We start from the raw sequence: 20,241 nt of genomic DNA, 5'->3' as shown, positions 1-20,241 counted from the left end.
GAGTTTGCCGTCATTGTTTCCAGAAAACATGAACCGGATCATTTTGGAACCGGTTCCCAATGAATCATTGACTCAAGACTCAGTTCTCGGTTCCCATCCCATCTGTGATAAACAGATATTGCTGTGTACACAATTTTCTGCATCTTTAACCAATGTAAGAAATGAATGATTAACTCATCAATCAAACAATTGAACACTTGAGAAATTATAATGCAAACACCATTCATTTATTGGTATAATATTCCATAATACTTTATAGGTATCATTCTGTTAAATACATATGTACTAAGCCTGTGTGTATCTATAGGCAGGCATTTCACATTCAGGTCCAGGTTCAGTGCAGTGATGACCAAACGTCTCGGCTCGTCAGGTCCTTTTGATCCTAACACAGAAGTGAACGAGGAGCCGAGGAGAGGAGCCTGACACACCAGTTAATCATCTGTAGTTCACCTTCTTAGTCCGCCTTTATCGCTTCATCTCTCATTTTTACGCTCAAGTCATTGATCTTGTCGTTTTTTTTCTCTGTCGACTAAATGCCTTTCCATTCGCTTGGGTTGAATCTCATTGGAGGAGGGACAGAGCGGTCTCCCTGAGGTCCTCCTCAATGGCGCCAATATCAACCAGCCGGGAATGGATTGTGGGTCAGCTGTAGAGACAGGCACGCGGGTCCGATAGGGTACAATCAGTGATCAGTTTAGGTCCAGGTTGAGACAGTTAGGTCTAGCTTAGGCTGGTTTAGTCCAGTTTTGAATCCTGGATCCTCTTGGGGCTACTTGCCTTTAAGGACAAACTAACTTAGGACCAGATGCTATTGAGCTTGCAGGGTAACAAGGCAATGCAAAATAGATATAATTATGTTGATGTAAGAAGGGAAACCTAAGTCAAGTAGGTCTTGAACTGTCTTGAATCTCACAGTAACACACTCCTGGGGCCTTCTCCGGTGATTCAATTGTGCCAATAAAGCTCAAGATACTATTTGACTCAGCAGAGAAAGAGGATTTATTTGATGAACTCATCTCAGGTGCTCGGTTAGAATAGCATAGTTTGGAGTCTCGGGGGAGTGGGATGCATTCATGCTTTTGTCGGTGAAGCAGCAGCGGTAAGGATCCTTGTGAATCTCTGTGGACAATCAGAGTATGTGGCTTCATCCCAATCTTCTCAAGGAACAGTTCTGTCTCTGTGGTCAGAGGGCGCTCCGAGTCGTCACTGATGATGGGGAAAAGGCATCGAGGGGACTGTTGAGATACACCCTGTTAGTTTGGTGGCGTGTGCATGTTTGTGTCTGTGCACCCTTAAGTGCGCCTGAGTGTGTGTGTGTGTGTGTGTGTGTGAGAGAGAGTTAGCTTTTCTTCAAGAGTTCAGGTTATATAGCAGCTGATGTGTCTCTAGATAGACACACGTACATCCAGCCCAAGGTTGATCCGCTTCAAGTGTGCACAATGACATCAGACCAGGATCTGCAGTCCAGTTCAGGCTCATTTAAAATTAGTCTCCTTGTAGTCAGCATAGATGGATCCAAAAAGAGTCCGTTCTCCCTCTGCAGGCCAGAGCATGAAAGATGCAGGCGTCTCAGAGGAAGGGGTTGTGGCTGTGTGTCTGTGTCTGCGACTGAGTGCGGTGCGCCGGTCGGGGAGAAAGGGGGAGCAGCGGCTGCGGGAGGTTGGAGGGAAGGTCTAGGAGTCCGGCAGGAGGTTGTGTAAGAGAGGAGGGGAGGACGGGTGGCTGGTGGTGCAGAGGGAGGGGCAGCGACGGGCTGTAGGAGAGCATGTGCGGGGGCAGCGGGGATGTAGAGGAAGGTCGCATTTGGTTGAGGGTGAGGCGAGGCTGGTCGCAGTGGAAGGGGTTGGTGGGAGACGGAGCACTCAGACCTGAGAAGACAGAATTGGGGGGACAGCTTTTTTTAATGACATCACAATAATGTTCCTTCTTATTCCTGGAAATTGATCATCAAATAGTCAAATTATAAAACAGTATCATTGAAAATCAAATGAACACTTGGCACTTGTTTTTCTGGGAGGAAATATCCAGGCGCTGGGCAGAGAAATTCAATTTTATGATCTCAATATACCCCTGCCTGAAAGCAACAGGGGCAAAAACTCACTGTAGTTCTTTATTTCCTTATTTACACTAACTTTGTGCATTTGAAATATTCAAAAACAAGTGCTTTAGTGGAAAAAACAGCCTATTAAAAGAGCAAAACGCATAATAGACTACATAATCGTGCATCATTTTCAGGTTTATGGATTTAAAAACTGTAATAAACTATATATTGCTGGATTTGAAATCTCATTGGCTACATGATGCACCAATCATCCGGAGGCTGGCGGGTAAGTGGTTCAGGAGGGAGGAGAAAGAAGAGACAGTGGGCAACTTGTCTACACAATCACACATTGGCTGTTTTAGGCCCTAGGGCGGGTTTAGAAGCTCAAATGAGCTGTCAATCAAACGGCTGCCATCTCCGGTGTTGAGGGATAATGGCATCTGCTGTAAAATAGTAATAGGAGTTTTTTGATCAGCCAGGCCTTTGGGAGTAGCAGAAGATGATTAGCTTGTTTGTTTGTTTGATTGTACCTTGCATACCTTGTGGTATTCTCTTGAAATGGTTGGCATGAATTGAATCTAAGCTTTTTAACGATGTATGGCATGACTATATACTTTAATTAAGCTGGTAGCCTTTTTGCGTAGCTGTGTTTGTAAAGTTTGGTGAACTACCCGGACGGCCCATGGGGGGGTTGCTGACTTTTAACAGGTTTTTAAGTACAGAATGTGAGTTTGTGAATGGCAGTTTGTTACCTGAGAGGAAGGGGTTGTTGTGCATCTTGCTAGGTGGGTTGGAGGGTATCAGAGCGTCTAAATTGACCAGCGAGGCTCCTGTAGGTCCCAGAAAGGCCTCGGGGGTTCGACACACACGTGTAGGCGGGGCGCTGAGTGGGGGTGCTAGCCGGGACAGGTCAAACATCTCTGGGCTGGCCGACTCCCGTCCGTTTACCTGGGGTTTCACCGGAGGGTCACTCCCAAACGGATCAGGATTGGAATCTGCTTCAGCAAACGGGTCTGAGTTCACTTTAACCCCGAACAGCTCTGCATCTGCATCAAGACAAAGACAAAGAATTATTAAAATAGTTGTTGGAGCATATAATGAAATACGATGATGTAACATATTGTGCACAATGTAGTAGTTAGCTCAACAACAGCTTCTGAACTCCTCTGGAGGGATGAACACCATTGGTCCAAAGGATATTTGGTGTTTTGATGATGGTGGTGGAGAGCGCTGACTAACATGTTGCTCCAAAATATCACTTATCATAATAAGGTTGAAATAAGGTGCCATTGAAGGCTACAGCCTATGATTCACATGGCTTTTAGGACTTTTAGTGATCCCTTTAGCTCTGCAAGGAAAGTAATAACAAGGACTACACATTATAATGTGATCCCTTACCACAGATGTAAACAAACTAACTATGTGTAATGTGGAGAGAGGTGCTGCGTTTGTAGTTTGTTTTTGTACATTCTAGTACATTGTAAGATATATTGTCCTTATTTTGTTCAACTCTTTAATGTTGTCAAATAAACCAAAATCTGTTTATTTCAAACAAGTTTGAAATAAAAGGCAATATGCATTTGCCAAAGGTCATACAGGCATTCATTTCAGTGCTGTTGTATCAGATCCCATTAAAGATATAATATGTAACATTTCTGCTTCAAAATGTCTGTTTTACTCAAGGTGCCTTTCATTTGTTTGACTGTAATTATAATATCCGGGAGAGAGAATCAGAGAGTGAAGCCAGAAGTTTGCGACAGAAATTGTACGTCGATTGTAATTTTTTGCTTTACAACATACAAAGTGTGAATTAATAACACCTTTCGTCTTGTAGACCATATTCACACGGCAGCCATTTTCTTCTGACGTCACACTCAGGGTGGGAAACTTGAATGCTGGGATAATGTTATGCGGCTTTGTTCCAGGATGAAAGTCATATGAACGCGGGGAGTCAGACAAATTGTTATCATTTCACAGCTTCCTGATCGATCAGCGGCCGATAAGATGATGATAGTGAAAAATCTGGAGGGATGTCAGTCTATATTTCAAGGTAAAGCTTATTTGATAGCCTATTCCCTAATGTTAGCATTCAGCCACTTCCAAGCTAATGTTAGCATTGGATTACATCCAGTGTGTTTCACTTCCAGGCTTAAATAAATGTGTCCAATATGTGTGTTGGTATTTAAGAATTAATTTACGCCTCTTTTTCAATACTGTGTAACACTATCACGGTAATGCTAACTAGGAAGTAGTTCGACGCCAACATAGTTGTTGTCTAAGGAAGCTAATGGGATATCAAATATGTTGTTTTACCCTGACGGATGGCACAATGTCCCTCCGGAACGCTCCGTTGTCTTTTCAGTTGCAGTTGTTAATCAATCAGAAGCGGTGAAAATATTACGTTTGTCAGATTCCTTACGTTTATAGGACTTGCAATCTGGAACACAGTTCTACGACATTCGAGCTTCCCACCCTGAGCGTGATGTCAGAGGAAAATGGCCGCCGTGTGAATATGGTCTGTAGTACTGTGAATTTACAGTAAGTTATCTTGTAGTCAGCCTACCAGCTGTACATGTGTTCATGCTGGAACAGGATTTTTTCTTTACAACCACTTTCAATGCAGGAGACTTTGCTTCTGTATGATCCCAATGTACAGTACAATCCACAGTACTTCTGTCTGTCCTGTACTACCCTACCTGTGGGACTAGCTGGTTGAGGGGAGGACACTTGAGGAACCTCTTGTTTAGGCTTCTCCTCTTCCTGTGCAGCAAACGGATCTACTCCATCACCACCTGCACGTTGACCAGAGTCAAATCTTTAATTTAGGACACAGAAATCTTCAACATATATGATGAGACCTGTGTTTTTGAAAGGTACCTCCGTCTGTTGGGCTGTCCCACGCTTGATCAACAGGACTGGAGGAGACAGGCGCTCCATCCCAGGGATCTGTGCATGAGTCGGGGCACGGAGCCCAAGGATTGGCCGCGTCGGAGGACGCAGGAGGGCCCGCCCCCGCCCAAGGGCTACCAATCACAGGAGTGCTGGAGTGGACCGCTGTGAGGAGAGGCACGACTCAGTGTGAAGCATTAAAAACATACAAGAAGACATGATGAGTGGATGACAGTAAGTCGAACATCTCGTTGGCCTTTGTGTGCTTGTGATGAACCACCCACCTACGGAGTCCCAGGGGTCAGAGGTGGCGTTACAGGTGGGTTGGGCAGAGTTCCAGGGGTCACCAGGCGGAGGTGGGGCCTCAGATGAGGCGCCAAATATGTCCACCAGGTCCAGCATGGCTGACTACAGAGGGGGCAGAAAAGATTTCTATAAATATGTGGCAAATATTCTCAGGTTTGCAACCAACACAATACCCCTCATCTCACCGTCCTCCTAAAAAAGAGTTAAACGCGAAAGGCTGTCTCTGGAGCCACTATTTGGTTTGTCTCTTCTGGGCTACTGTCGAAACATGATGGTGCAACATGTCGGACTTCGCTGAATCTCCCTCTGTAGATATATAAGACTCATTCTAAGACAATAAAAACGATTCTTAATTCCATGTGATTATACACCAATGGAAACACAATTATGAATATTATATTCCATTTCTGCCAGTACATCCTCCTAGATCCTTCACAATGGACCTTTAATGAGAACACCTTTGAGGAGGAGAGTATGAGGTCTTCTACAGTTACTGTGACCGTGATGCTGATGCTGAAATGTTTACCCTATGAACCCTATGTTTGTCCAGACTTAATGATTTCATTTTTTTTAGATACACTGATGGATAGTGTTTCTTAATGGTTTGAAAATTCTGAAAAAAGAAAAGACAACGTCACAAACTCATTTGAGGCTGATGTTGGTCTTAATTCACCTGCCAGGAAATGGTTATTTCATTGTACAAAATACAAACTGTTGTTTCCCTTGAGCCTCTTAAAGCACTATTGTTTACAGTATGTTCAGCTGACACTTAACTGAATACACACGTATAGTGTCAGTCTGAGCTATATAATCATTCACTGGTCTGTTATTGTGGAGAGCCAGTGTGTTGCTAACTGTACGCAATGAGACTGCGTGACATAATGCAGTGAAAAGCGTTTGAAGTATTTCAGACAGTTTGTCGGGCTGCAGCTGAACTCCACTGTTTACTCTGCAGCAGTTGGCAGAGCAGACAGCAGAGCAGCCTGATTACTGATGGCATCACTGTAACAGCACTGACACATTTTACATTTGAGGGATCCTCACTTTGTGTACATACAGTACAGCAGAGACCAAACATCTGTCATATCTCACAAGACATGTTAACATATGTGAGGGTATCGTAAAAACCTTTCAGACTGGCTGTGCAGTATGATGACATGTTAAGTGGGTATTTGGAAGTATGATACCATAAAAAACTGCTCATGGTGAGTCATCGTGATATTATCAGGTAGTTTTATTTTAGCATTTAAATAAATACCTGAAAAAATGGCATCTATTATTATTACTATTATTATTATTTTTTTTCTTACTTAAAATGACATTTACCACACTTCACTTCACAGGTCAACATCTTGATTACAACAATGTGCATAAATCAGTGCCGTCATTTAGACAGAAACAATGGTTACATAAGTACCAACAGAAACATCCACATAGCCTCTCTCATCTACCTTTCTTGGATCTCTTGACTCTTTTAAATACCATTTAATTGCATTCATGAGGGGACCAGTGGCAGACTGGTGTGTTTGAGGGGCATGGGCGAAAAAATAAAACAGGCACCAGCTGTTTGTGGTGGGGCACCCTTGCAAAGAAGGTTGTGACATATTTATAGAAAAGAGAGGGCACACCTTCCATTTTGTCCGCTGGAAGGGCAACCTAGATCATGTTTCATCTACAATATGGGCATGCAAGAGGGCACTTTGTGGCATTTTTCTCGAACATGGGAGCCCCTGTGGGGCAGGTCGCCAACCCCCTGAATCAACCAGTAGTGTGGACGTACCCGAATGACTTTGTGACATTACATCTAGGTTGGAAGCCAATCACGGTCCAGTTAGCAACTTAGACCAGAATGATGTGGAAACTTGAAATCTGAATTGAACATGCTGAGAATATTGTGTGTAATAGATTCTGGATTTTTCACTGATGAAGAGGGAGCAGACGTAATTGACACAAGAGATTATTCCAGGTTGAGTATTTTTATATTTTTATGTTTTAATCCATGTCTTAGTTTAATCTTGCTACATGAATTGTAACGCACTAAATCAAGCCAAATCAGATAAAAGGCCAAAACTGATGATACAGGACATGATGACCTATGACATCAACCAGACCTTGTAAATATGTCAGGAACTACATCAGTCAGAAGCTCACATTGACCTTTTTTGCCCTGGTCTTTATTCCCTTGCTTTTTTCTATGAAGCATCTAAAAGCTCCGCGGTTTCCACGATGAGCAAAGTAATATAACCAATTACACACCATGAGGACCTTTACATAAGACAGCTGGTGACTCTGATAGGCTCTTTGACAGGCCAATGAGTAAAGGAGCTACACGATAAGGAGTATGCTTTCAGGGAAATGTCATGCTGAGCTCAAGGTTAGACGAGACAAAGTCATTGTCATTCAGCAGGCATCTTGTTCTCATCTCACTCGGCTCTCTAGTGTTTCTCACTCTAACCTCCCTCATTATGCTGATCTATGTCTTTTTGTCTCGTTTCCCTCCCTAGCCCACAGTCCGCACTATAAACTCCACTTCATTCTCTAAATGTCTGCCAGCAACCACCTACAAATGCACCCGCCCACCTCTCCGTGCAAACACACACTCGTGTAGCACGCATGCACCCACACAAGTACTGTACAGCACACACACACACACACACACACACACACACACACACACACACGTTTTTAAACTCACCTCCTGTGTCCCTGACTGGCTCTCTCTCCTGCTCTCATCCAGGGCCTTCTGCAACAGAGACTCGTCTCCTTGACGACAGCACTGCTCCTGCAGGGGCGGCATCATGACATCATCAACATTATCGCCGCGGCATTGAGCGCGGACGCACGTACACACACACACACACACACACACACACAAACACACACACACCAGCTTGAGCGAAACAGTCGTTGGTTTTGGCCCAGTAAGACGAGGGCGGCACTGGTGGCTTTTTTGGGCTGTTGAAATATTTAGTTGACAGAGAGCAGAAGCTGGTCCAGAGCGAAGCAGAGAGAAGGAATGTTTCAAATGCAGAAGTTTAAACATTTAGGCAAAATCTGAAGAGCTTGAGAGCCACTGGGAGACACAGCTGAGGTCCTGGACGGACGTAAGCTGGCTACAGAGGGAAGAAGTTGGGAGGGAAGTCGTTAGATGGCCACAGAGACGCACTTCAGTTCAGATGTAATTAGCAACAGAGGATTAATAAACGTGGACACCGAATGGTCAGGAGCGAGGTGTGTTTCTGTGTGTATGTACCTGCTCACGCTCCTTTTGGCTAAGACTTTAGTCAATCTGTAGCTGTGTATGTCTCCATCCATCGCTATGGTAACAGAGGAAGGAAGGGCTAGCTGGATGAAGGTGGGCGAATGTTCAGATTTTTTTGTAACAGAATTTTCATCATTGGAATCAACAAGACGTATGAGACATGTGGTTGGAGTACAAAGGAGGTGTGTGTGTGTGTGTGTGTGTGTGTGTGTGTCGTTTTACCTTCTGACTCTCCTCCCTGCTCATGGCTAAGGCCAGCTGGAGCTGCAGCTCCTCCTCGCCGCTGGTCTGCGGTCGGGCCTGCTCCAGGTCTGAGGCGGCGCGAGGGGACGAGGACGAGGCTGCAGATGGGAACAAGTGAGGGAGTTTGAGGGAGGACGCAACGATGGCGCGTGTGGAGGAATGGTCAGACTGACGCAGGGGTGCATGAGACACGGGGCACAGGAAGTGTGGGGCTGATTTGAATATTTTCAGGCCGACACTGCAGTATTGATAATCTATGTGGTGGATTGTCCAAAGTGCTGGGCTACAGCACAAATTGCATTTCACTTGGGATCAGCCTGAGTGCGAGTGCGTATTTTTAACACCATATCCAATTATTCACACATTGCCAACACATAAAAAAAGGCTGGTCAGTGCTCCGTATAAGATTAAAGCAGATACAGTCCATGGTTTTATAATAACAATGTATCAAATGACAGCATGAAAGGAGCCGCTCATAATGATGAACCTACAGAGAATTAGCACCTGAATCTGCAGCTTCCTTCTGCTTTATGAAGCCTAATATTGAGTTCCAGCTCATTGTTTTGCTGCCCAGTCGGCAACTTAACTGTTCTGGCTCACCGTCACTCGTAGGTGTCATTTACACTAGGGACATGTCCCCACCACTTTTTAAAAATACTAATTTTGTCTCCATCACTTTTAAAAAGCCAGTGGGTAAAATGAGCGGGCCCCGGTTTCGAGGTAACCATAAACAACAAGTACTAATGTGACCACGAATGGACAGAGTGGTAAGCAAACCAGATAAAAAAGAAAAGATTATTTTCATGCCGAGTAAATTCATCATGTTTCCAAAGTTATCAATCCTGTATCTTAAATGTAATGGATATGTTTTGGACATCGTAACATGTTAATATAAAACTTTGTAAACTACAAACCAAGGCCATAAACATAGCATTGCATTAATTAGCTTAGCATTATTGTTCATTAGATAATAGATGTCAGCATCTTGCTACAATAGCCTAAGGTCTGGAAATGTACTAAGGTCATCCCATCTTTTTGCCAGATTTTATGGTACATAACCAGACAGTAAATGGATATTCAGCTTGGAATGGAACCAGCAACCTTCCGATTTCTGGACGACCTTCTTCACCTCCTGAGCTACACACACCTGCAATGGTGACTTACAGTACAGCACCACTTCCAAAAGTAAATTAATGTCTCCCCTCCTTGACATTGTGTAGTTTAGTTGGATGGAAATTACATTTACTGCCCATTTCTGTTTAAGTGTAGCTGACTACTGTTCTTTTCTAAGGTCATGATTGGTTGAGCTTGACCCTTGAATTCTTGTGAACTGCTTGTTTCTCTAATGTTGAAAAAGTGTACATGATGATTATTATGATGAGTGATGATGAGTATGTTCTGAAAAATGATGAGAAACTGCACTAAACGGGTGAAATCATGAATACTACAGTGACAGGCCACAGGGGCTTTCCTTTCTTTTTTCCATTTCTCTTCTCTGAACTAATCCGCTTACCTGAACAGCCAATCAGAATGACTTCTCTCACTGACATGTGCGGGACACGCACTGACTAGAGCCACTGACGTTCACTGACTGCACTGACAATGCCCGACAACTGACTGTCGGCCTGGTGTGTAGGGGCTTTGAAAGAAGATTTTGTCCTCTGAGTTCTTATATTCCCTCCACTTTTCAACACAAAGTGACGTGCTTGTCCCTGTTTTTCTGGGAAGCAGCTGTGTGCAGCTCTTCAATGGAGGTTGGGCGGTTGGCCAGCTGTTCAACCAACCAGTTAGTCCTAATCCCTGAAGCTTTTTCTTTTGCCAAACTGCCTTATGGCAGGGAAAAACACCAATATGACTGCGGTTCTCACCAGGCTATAAAAACAAGTAGTTGTGAGTGTATCTCTGGCTTCAGGGGGCACTAAAGAGCTAATTACAGCTTCTTCGTGGGATTGTGGTATGGCACCACATCTGAGGCGAAGAAGATGCTGCCCTGGGAAACTTACATGGACAAGCAACACAAAGGTGAGATTTATGCTCGATCGGAAGTGTTTTCAAACAGTGTTTTTTGGTTTTGTGGTTTTCAAATATCTCCCACGCAGCAGATGGTATACACATGAATGCAGCTTTTAAAAAACCCTGCTCAGAACCAAACAGCTGAGCGGGGTTTGTTAACAGCCCCTTCCATCGTATTCACGCCACAACAACACTGTTGTTCGAATCATCTGCCCCCTCAAGTGGCTGCCACTTTGTTGCACTACCTAAGGTTGCTAATGCTAGCTAATGTTAACGTTGCTTACACTAGTTAGCTCACATTAACATTGCTAACTCTACCTAATGTTGATGCTAACACAAGTTAACGTTAATGTTGCTAACGCTAGCTAGCTAACATCAGGGCAGTATAGTATGCTGGGCTCATAATGATGAAATCAGCCGTTTTTATGTTTTTCTTTTTCAACACATTGGCAACTACCAATAATAATGACTATGTGCAAAAAGCGTGTCTGTGCTGCCCTCTAGTGGCCACACGATCTCTAAATACCCACAATACTCACAGTTGAAGGAGGATGGAGAGCCTCTGGAGCGGCTGAACTCCTCTCCGTACAGCACAGCCATGCTGGGCTGGCTCGTTCGCCTGCCTGGGTGGTAGGACGGTGGTATGCCTCCATACACACCCCCGCCGCCGCCTCCACTGCCGCCCCCAGCCATTCGCTCTTTGGTCTTAAGGGCTTGACTCCTCTCCTGGCGGAGCCGCTCCTCGTCTCGGAGGAGACACACCAGTTGCCGTGCTTTTTCTCTCACATTGGCCCCCTGGTCTCTGCCATCACGGTCGACGTATTGGAAGTCACGTAGCGTCTGAACCACACATGGACAAGAGACATTTCCATGACCTTTTAGAGATGAACATGAGCTGAGCCTCAGAAAAGTAATGACATCACTTTGTAATTTTATTCCAAGATTCTAGCAAAAATGGAAGTAGGGCATGCAATTAACAGGTAACAAGGTTATTTTCTCAACTGGTTTATTTTTCTTGTCAATGTTAGAATGTTTTTTTACTGTTATTTTTTACTGAATGTAGTGTAACCTTCACTGATTATACTGTTTTTTTCTTTATGTGTGCCAAGGTAACAACTTCCAATGATCAAATGAACAATAAACAATAAACCAGCTCTGCGCCTGAGCCGATCAGACTGCTGAGGTTCTCCTCTTGTTGCGGTCCAGTACCTGAATAGTGAATGCGTTCTCTCGGCACTGCTGGGCCACTCTTTCTGATCCCGTCTTCAGCAGGTAATCCAACAGAGTCAGGGCCTGCAGGCAAATGCTGATTACAACACTGATACCCCAAATTTAGCATTTATTTACATCTCCACACTGTGTAGTTGAAGAAAAAAAACATAAATATCTACCTTTTACACTAGACAGGAAAAAAACCCCTGTTTTTATTGATGGAGTCTGACAGGCTGAAGGAAAGAAGCTGCTCTGTAGTCTGTATGTGCGGCAGAGGATACTAATGTATCTCTTGACAGATGGCAGACAGAGGTGTGAAGTGTGTTTGCGGAGGGAAAGAAGAATAGATGTTTAAGGGGAAAAGGTGAGGGGAGGTAAGTGGTAGTGTGTGGCAAGCGGTCAGAAGGAAGCTTAATAAACCAAACTAAAGTCAGCTAGCAGAAAGGAAGAGAAACACATACAGACATGATGTTTGTCTTATTAAACTGAGTCGTTGCATCAGACAGATGACAGTGTCTTTCATTAGGTTACCTTGTAGACATGTCTCCAGTTCTTGCCACTGTCGTTGAGGCGTTTCCACACCATGCCCATGACCTCGGCAAACGCCACCACATTGAAGGTTAAGTCAGCGATTTCTGACATGAGAGACGAGGACGGGCCCCATGGATCGTTGGAGGTGGCCTCGCGGACCTATACATCGCCAGGTAGTATAAGTATAAGTATGTTCATTTCATCCATGTATTGATGTTTTTCACCCGTACCAATCTCAACATCAATGTTAGTTTAAACTCTTCCCAACACATAAAAGCTCCTACACATCAACAACACATCACGTGAAGATCATTTAAAATACCTTGATCTCCGCTTCTGAATAGTTGTGCACAATATTCTTCACCTGCCGGCGTAGGGCTGAGGTTGTCATGGTGACAGGTGATGGAGGATGTGGAGGGAAAGAAAGTGACAAACAAACACTCGACAGATGAAGAGAGGTGGTGAAAGGGGGATCGTGGACTGGAGGAGGAGGAGGAGGAGAGGAGCAGTAGCTATGGCGATGAAGGCTCCTCTTCTCTGTCAGGAGTTACAGGACGCCCCTGTAAGTAATAGATGGAGACGATACATGAAAAGTTTTCTCATGGTTTTCAGGTAATCTGTCACACCCCAGTTAAACAAACTCCATTAGGATTCAGTGAGTAATGTTGACTACAACTTCAGCCACGTTTTACATTTACATTTTGGTAAACTAGCACCATCGAAACTGTGCCAAATTATCTATTAGCAGGTGCTGTTTGCGATGTATCCCTGCATTTAACAAAAAGTATAACTGGATTACTTTGATGTGGCAGAAAACTTAAAAACATGAAGATTCTAAGGCAAGTTCTGGAGTTATAGGCTCCTTTTTCTATGATTTCTAGCTCACAATAAACAACACTAACGTGCTGATGACGCAAGTAAAGTTTGCTAATCAGCACTAAACACAAACTACAGATGCCATTGGTTTTGCAGATATATAAATGTAAACCTATGTGCTGGGCAGGTTGAAATTTTGACCTGATGATGGAGCTAGATGAAGAGTTAAGGGATCAGCAAAGTTAATACCATCCACCCTGAGAGGAACATGAGCCACATCTCCATCCAAACCGTAGGGCTATATCGCTAGCATGGTTAGAAACAACAAGTCAAGGTAAAAAGCTTCCCCCTGTTGATTTATTGCTTTGCTATTAACATCAATATGAAAACACCTGGCAGTATAAACAATGACTGATGATAGTGACTGAATGCTCATAATTGCGGCCCACTCAGGAAGTAGGTCATACGAAAGCTCTGGCACTCAGGTGTCTGATGAAGCTTCTTGGTAGCTTATTTTATTCAGGCCAACAGACACACACACATACACACATACACATATATACACACAACCCATTTTCTCTTCCAAATTCATATTTCACAGAGGACACAAGGGAATTGATCATTAAAGGTTCCTGTGATACTTCTCCCTCTGCGTGCGACTAAGCCAGCACTGGAGCAGAGCTGAACTAGGGTGACCTCACTAAACTAAACCTCCTCATCAGTGATCGTCTCACTATAAACTGTCAGATCGTTATTGATTGAGGAGGTGAAGTTTTGAATGATAATGTCAGCTCCTGGATGTCCCAACGCATCATCTGCAACTAATAAAATCACCGGTGAACTCTAATGCATTTCTTTAATTAGTGATTATTGTGTGAATACAAATGTTCATTTGCTTTAGAGTTTTTTTATTCAAGACTAAACCACTATGTCTTTGAGTAGCGAGTCTAGCTACAGAAACTGAATATGACCTTAGATTTTGGATATTGTTACATCCTGTTATGGCACAAGTGTTTTTTCCTGGCTTTAAAGGCTGTATTACAGTAAAGTGATGTCATTTTCTCAACTTACAAGGTACAAGGTGATTTATTCATCATTATCCAACACAGGGGTTGCATAGTGAAATGAAATATTAAATTTAACATTAACAGATTCTTGTACTTACTGTAATAAGTACAAGAAAGTACAAAAGTTAATTTTAAGGAAGTAGACTTCACATTACTCATTTCATGTTGGACTGAAGCACATGGAGAGAGCAAACCAGAGCAAAAAAAGATTATTGTCATGGCAAGTAAATTCATCATATAGCATGTTAATTAAAGTCAGTGTCAGCTTCAATACAAGGTCATAAAGTAAATGGATCTGAGCCACTGTGTCAAACAGTTTTGTCAAAATGGAGGTTGTGTGGAGCAAGATTTGCCAGTGTGTACACACACACACACACACACACACACACACACACACACACACACACAGAAATGTGTTGTACATAAAAGCACATTTAGACATACATTCTCTCTGTAGTTAACAAAAGATTACAGTCTAATCTTTACTGAAAATGTGAAGTTTGCATGTTTAACAAACGATCATAATCATATGGTTAGAAATATTGTTATCAGATGTTTCAAACTCCCAAATAGGGATATGAGTATTAGACTTTAAAAAAAAAATCATATATCATACAATGTCTACTAGACAAAGTAGGGAACAAATCTCTATATGTGTCATTAGTGACTAATAACTCACAATAGTGAGAATGTGAATTAAATTCCATTTTGAAGCAATAGTTCTGCAATAATTTAATAACGTGATGTTTTTTATTTAGCTTTTATTCATTTCCTGCCACACTGGGATTATGAGACAAAGCTTTCAGTTCAGTGCCCGTACTTTGGCTGTGAATATGAGAACATTATTACCAGACGGCTCGCTGTAATCACTACTTACAATAATAATTACGTGTAACAATTACTGACTTCTTAAAGATTCCTGTGCGTTCTTTTGTATGATTGATTTATTTTTAATGTCACTGTCCACTGCTGCCCCAAAGCAGTTCACAAAGCCTGCCACAGTGAAACAAGTCACAGGATGCCTCATCCTGCTGAAAAGCAAACATCAGCAGAAGCACAGAGGACCTGAGATGCACACAGCAGGGACCCAGACAGAAAACTCAGAGAGGAGGACGAGCCTGACAGTGTTTGTTCATGTGAGAAACAGAGACAGTGAAGGGCAGGAAGAAGAAAGTGAAGCTCAGCAACTTCAACCGGTATCACCTTTCTGCATAATCATCTTCAGCTTTGTGTTTGGACACACACACACACACACACACACACACACACACACACACACACACACACACACACACACACACACACAGGTTATTAAAGGCTGGCGCTGTCAACTGTGTGAGGTGTTTGAAACTATTGCTCTTCATCCCTCTATCCCTTAATCTGACCCTCACGCACAACAGATAATTCACTTTGTGGGAGTAATGTGATCTTTTTCTGTGCTCTAAAATAAATCTGAGAGGACAAGGGGAACGAGTCATCAGCTGAAAGAGTGCACAAGTATGTTGCTGTTCAAATTCAAAACACATCCACCCTTGTAACAAAGTGCCCCCTTTCTGCATAACTGTGAGCCAAATACAGTATGTGCTGCTTCCACTGCCCTCACTGTAAATACTGTCTATATATTGTTTTGTTTTTTATTTTATTACATTACATCTAAATTAAAAATATTTTATATATGTTCTGTGTGTTTAGCATGAAGGGGCGGCCCTTATGTGCAGCCCTGTGTTGCAAAATGACACATAATTAACCTAATTATGTAATACTATAGAAGCATTAGACTTTAAAGGACCAGTGTGTAGGATTTAGTTGCCGCTAAAAACGCAAAAGAGCCAGTGTTTGGTTTGTCTGTTCTGAGCTACTGTAGAAACATGGTGCAACATGGCGGACCCTTTGGAAGAGGACCTGCTCTGACTGAAAACATAATGATTCTTAGTTTCAGGTGATTATATATGAATGAAAACATGATTATGAATGTTGAGATCCATTTTCTTCAATAGATTCTCCTAAATCCTACAAACAGGACTTTTCAGTTTAGAAGTAAAAGTATTCATCATTAAAGGTATAATTTGTGGAAGATGGACAGAATTGGAAGGTAGCTCCAAAAAACATAGGGGGAAGCATATCATCTGAATAATGAGCAATTGGTGCTCTTTGCTAGCTGTCCTTGACTGTAGTTAGCTAATTAGCTCTTTGCTCATTGTCAGCTGTGGAGCCAGTGGCACCAGAGTTTGTCTGGATTGGGACCTTGGTTCATAGGGGGAGTCACCATGGGCAACAGGGCCCAGCTCAACTGGATTTGGGGATAAAGTACAGAGGTGATTTACAGCGGCTCTGACCAAGACTATGGGGACGACAGACACAACTATGCTAGCAGCTGGCATATATCTGCCAGCTGAAACTCGCCTCTTGCCAGTACAAAGTAATGCTACACTATGAGACAGGTTTGGTGGGGGCTAGCTGGTTAGTATGATAACTTCAGTAGACTTCTCTGCAACACAGCTCAAAGACGTCTTTAAAAATAACGTCATCACTGTTGTTTCTCAACACTGTTGATTATGTTTGTGCATTTATTAAAATTATTTAAAAGTAAAATTCTGGCCATGACTTACAAACTGTGCCTTTAACAACCCTGTCAGTTGAGCTGTAAGCAGCACTGAAATGTTGTAGTTGGTTTAGGTGGAGCTAATTTTAATTGCTTCACATACTGTAGTTTAATGTGTAATATAAATGATGTTCTGTAAAATCTCAATCTGAAAATTAGTCATTACAGCTATAGGTCAATTCCCTTCTGAAATGTAGTGAAATAAAAGCCATAAGCAGCATGAAATGGAAATACTCAAATACATTTATCTCAAAGTTGTTAAATAAAGCCCTTGAGTAAATGTACATTTGGCTTGTACTATTTATATCCTCTTCCACCCGCCTTATAGAAATTCCAACCAGTCTAGGACTCATCCCACCAGACAAACAACACTGCATTTGTTTCAGTTTGTTTCTTTGACATGCTAATAAGCTACTGAAGTTTAGATATTATGAGAAATTGTCTTAGTGCCACATGTGTGGTGAACTTTATATGTGAATCCACAAAACACTAACATGTATGAATCCATCCCTGAAACATCATGAACTTGTGCCCAAACTTTTTCCTTTCGGGGGCCAAAATGGAGACCTAGTGGTGGGCCAGGGGCTAAAAGCAAACATATAGGCTATTACATTGGTTGAGAAGATGCAGAACGATAATGTTAATTAACATCTTATCAAGCCTAATAAGGGTGTTACTACCTGTCAAATAACACTTATTACAAGGGCTTTAATATAAAGTGTACCCAATTTGAAATGCTTTTCACTGGAAACATCTGGTGGGTCAAACTGATCGTTATGGCGGGCCAACTTGACCCAGGGGCCCCACTTTGGAGAGCCTTGAACAAGATATTTCTGGCATATTGTACGCTCAGTTTTAATGTGTACATTGGAGGAAGACTCATTCAGCACACAAACACACACACTCCCTCTCTCTCTCTCACACACACAGTGATGAAGTCATCCGGGGACTAACTGTGGAGCTGCTGTCTGAATAATCCAACAACTCCTTGCACACACCGACAGCCCCCGTGTTGGTTTTACTGGGATATGGGCGCACGCTGTGATTCACGGCCGCAAGCTCTACATTCACATGACTCATCTGAGCGTAACAACATACATTCACTCCGAGCCACAGTCACTCGGTCACCTGACGCAACCATCGGCTCAGGTCGTGACGCTCAACTCCAGAGAGACTGCCGCTCTCCACTTGAAACAAGACCCCTCCATCACACCGGCTGATCCGTCCACGTTACTGATCGGCTGCTTATAACTTCATGAGCTCCCGTCTGATGCGTCAAATTGCCCAAACACAGCGATCTTACGTCACCCCGTCGTCCACGTTTATGCATGCGCATGCGTGCTGTTGCAGCAGGTGTACTGTGTTTTTCAGGTGGCGCTGGAGAGGGGAGGGGGGGCGCCCATGGTGGGTATGCATAATGCATTTCCACCCCACCTCCCTCCATTCCACACACACACACACACACACACACACACACACACACACACACACACACACACACTCTTGCGGTGGATTCCCTGTGCGGGTTGCCATGTGTAGCACTGAATCCAGCGCGAGGCCAACTACCACTGGAGTAACATGTAGGTCGGCAGCGCAGCTCAACACACTGTAGACTGCATGTTAATATGACCATGATGTTACTGTGTTGTGACTGTCATCTCAACAACATGCAGCAGCCTACCTTGCCCATCGCTCATCTCCCGCCGCGTCCACAGAGCATCCTCGCCTCTCTGCCACCACCTCTCCAAGTCCCCGCTAACGTGTGCCCTCCGCTGGGATCGGGTAAGCAGGGCAACCACAACGATCCCCCACCCTGCGCCTAGATCCTGAAAACGTGAGAGAGGAGCCGAGCAGTGCGCGTTAGAGGAACCGCTGAATGGGTATGTCAGCGGCTAAATCCCGGCCTACCCTGGGTGACGCGAGCCGCTCGGGCAGGCAGTCAGCGGTGAAATCCGCATAGGACAAGGATAAGCCACACACAGCACACGGCAGCTCGCTCGCTCCCTCTCTCACTCAGGCAGCAGCAGCAGCAGCCCTCATCCACACACGCACACGGCACCGGCAGTATGGCAGGTCACGCACAGCACAGCGCCGCACCGCAGCGCACCGCACAGCGCACGGCAGTCACAACGGGGAGCGTAAACGGAGAGGCAGGCACGGGGGCGAGTCTTTGCAGAGTCAGCGGTACTGGTCACCCCAGTGGTGGAATGTAACGAAGTACATGTACTCGAGTACGAAGGACACATTCGAGGCACTTTGCCTTTTCATTCGGTGCAGCTTCATACTTCTACTCCACTACATCTTATTTTGTTTCACAGCTTTACTAGTTACTTTTCACAAAGTAACGTGAAAAAGCGTGTATCTCCAAATTTGGTGAGTTTGAATTCAGTTTTGTTTCTGATAAACTGACGGATCGAGTGTTCCTGTAAAGGTACAGAGCTCTCTCCTGCGTCTTAAAGGTGCACTATGTAGTTTTACGAAAGAAATTTAAACCAGAAGAGAAAGATCTTCACTGACTGATTTTTTGTTATACCTAAACAAACTAAACAAACAAACTGACCTTAAAGGACAACACAGTTTCATACTGTTTTACTTTGTTTATATGTGGCGGACCCTGCCACCTTTCTGGCTTCAAACAGTGTTCTGGGACCTTATTTTCCTCTGAGAACAGCTTGTTTATTTTATTACAGAAAATAAATAATAAATATTAAAATGAATTTCTTCTCCAAAACTACATAGTACCCCTTTAAGCTAAATAAACTCCTCTTTGAATTAGCTGGAAAATACACTGTCACAACACTAAAAAACTGTTAATGTGAATAGTTGACTTTTTAGAGATACAGTACGTGTTTCTCACTGGACAGCGCAGCTACAAAAATGATTTTGATAGAATATGATACAGTAAACCAGCGGTTCTCAACCTGGGGGTCAGGACCCTCAATGGGGCCAAGAGTTAATCTGAGCTCACCTTTAAAATGAGCTCAACCTTAAACATCTCCAGCAGCAGAATGAAACACATCCAAAAACATCAGATATAATAGTGAAACAATATTAATGAGCATTTTACTGCACAATGAGTACAGTGTGCTGATAATACTTACATACTTATACTTAAGTATGGTTTAGATATGCAGGACTCTTACTTGTGGTGCAGTATTTCACAGTATCTTATTAGTACTTTGACTTTAAAGCTGGATCATTCTTCTGCACTGATGATGAGTGTGAAAGAGTGCATAATACTGATCAAATGTTACTCCAG

At 43.3% G+C, this 20,241-nt stretch overlaps 1 protein-coding gene across 2 annotated transcripts; it reads right to left on the bottom strand.

The window, feature by feature from the left end:
• Positions 1-211: 211 nt before the first annotated feature.
• On the bottom strand, positions 212-20,180 carry epn3b (epsin 3b). Of its 2 annotated transcripts, none has more exons than XM_084378434.1 (12): positions 20,126-20,180; positions 12,820-13,057; positions 12,498-12,656; positions 11,964-12,047; positions 11,294-11,594; positions 8,721-8,839; positions 7,932-8,018; positions 5,215-5,338; positions 4,919-5,095; positions 4,738-4,833; positions 2,794-3,087; positions 212-1,868 (listed from the first exon to the last, which is right to left on the bottom strand). In XM_084378434.1, exons 2-12 carry the CDS (start codon positions 12,886-12,888, stop codon positions 1,570-1,572), a joined length of 1,809 nt encoding a protein of 602 aa, XP_084234560.1. In that variant the 5' UTR covers positions 12,889-13,057; positions 20,126-20,180; the 3' UTR covers positions 212-1,569. The 2 variants fall into 2 exon arrangements, with proteins under 2 accessions (XP_084234560.1, XP_084234559.1); XM_084378433.1 differs by lacking the exon at positions 20,126-20,180 and adding an exon at positions 18,664-19,124.
• Between the last annotated feature and the right edge of the window lie 61 nt (positions 20,181-20,241).

This window comes from Pagrus pagrus, assembly GCF_965226575.1.
Source record: "Pagrus pagrus genome assembly, chromosome: 2".
Classification (NCBI taxonomy): domain Eukaryota; kingdom Metazoa; phylum Chordata; class Actinopteri; order Spariformes; family Sparidae; genus Pagrus; species Pagrus pagrus.
The sequence above is the reverse complement of the archived record's forward strand: the minus strand, read 5'-3'. Positions and strand labels throughout refer to the sequence as shown.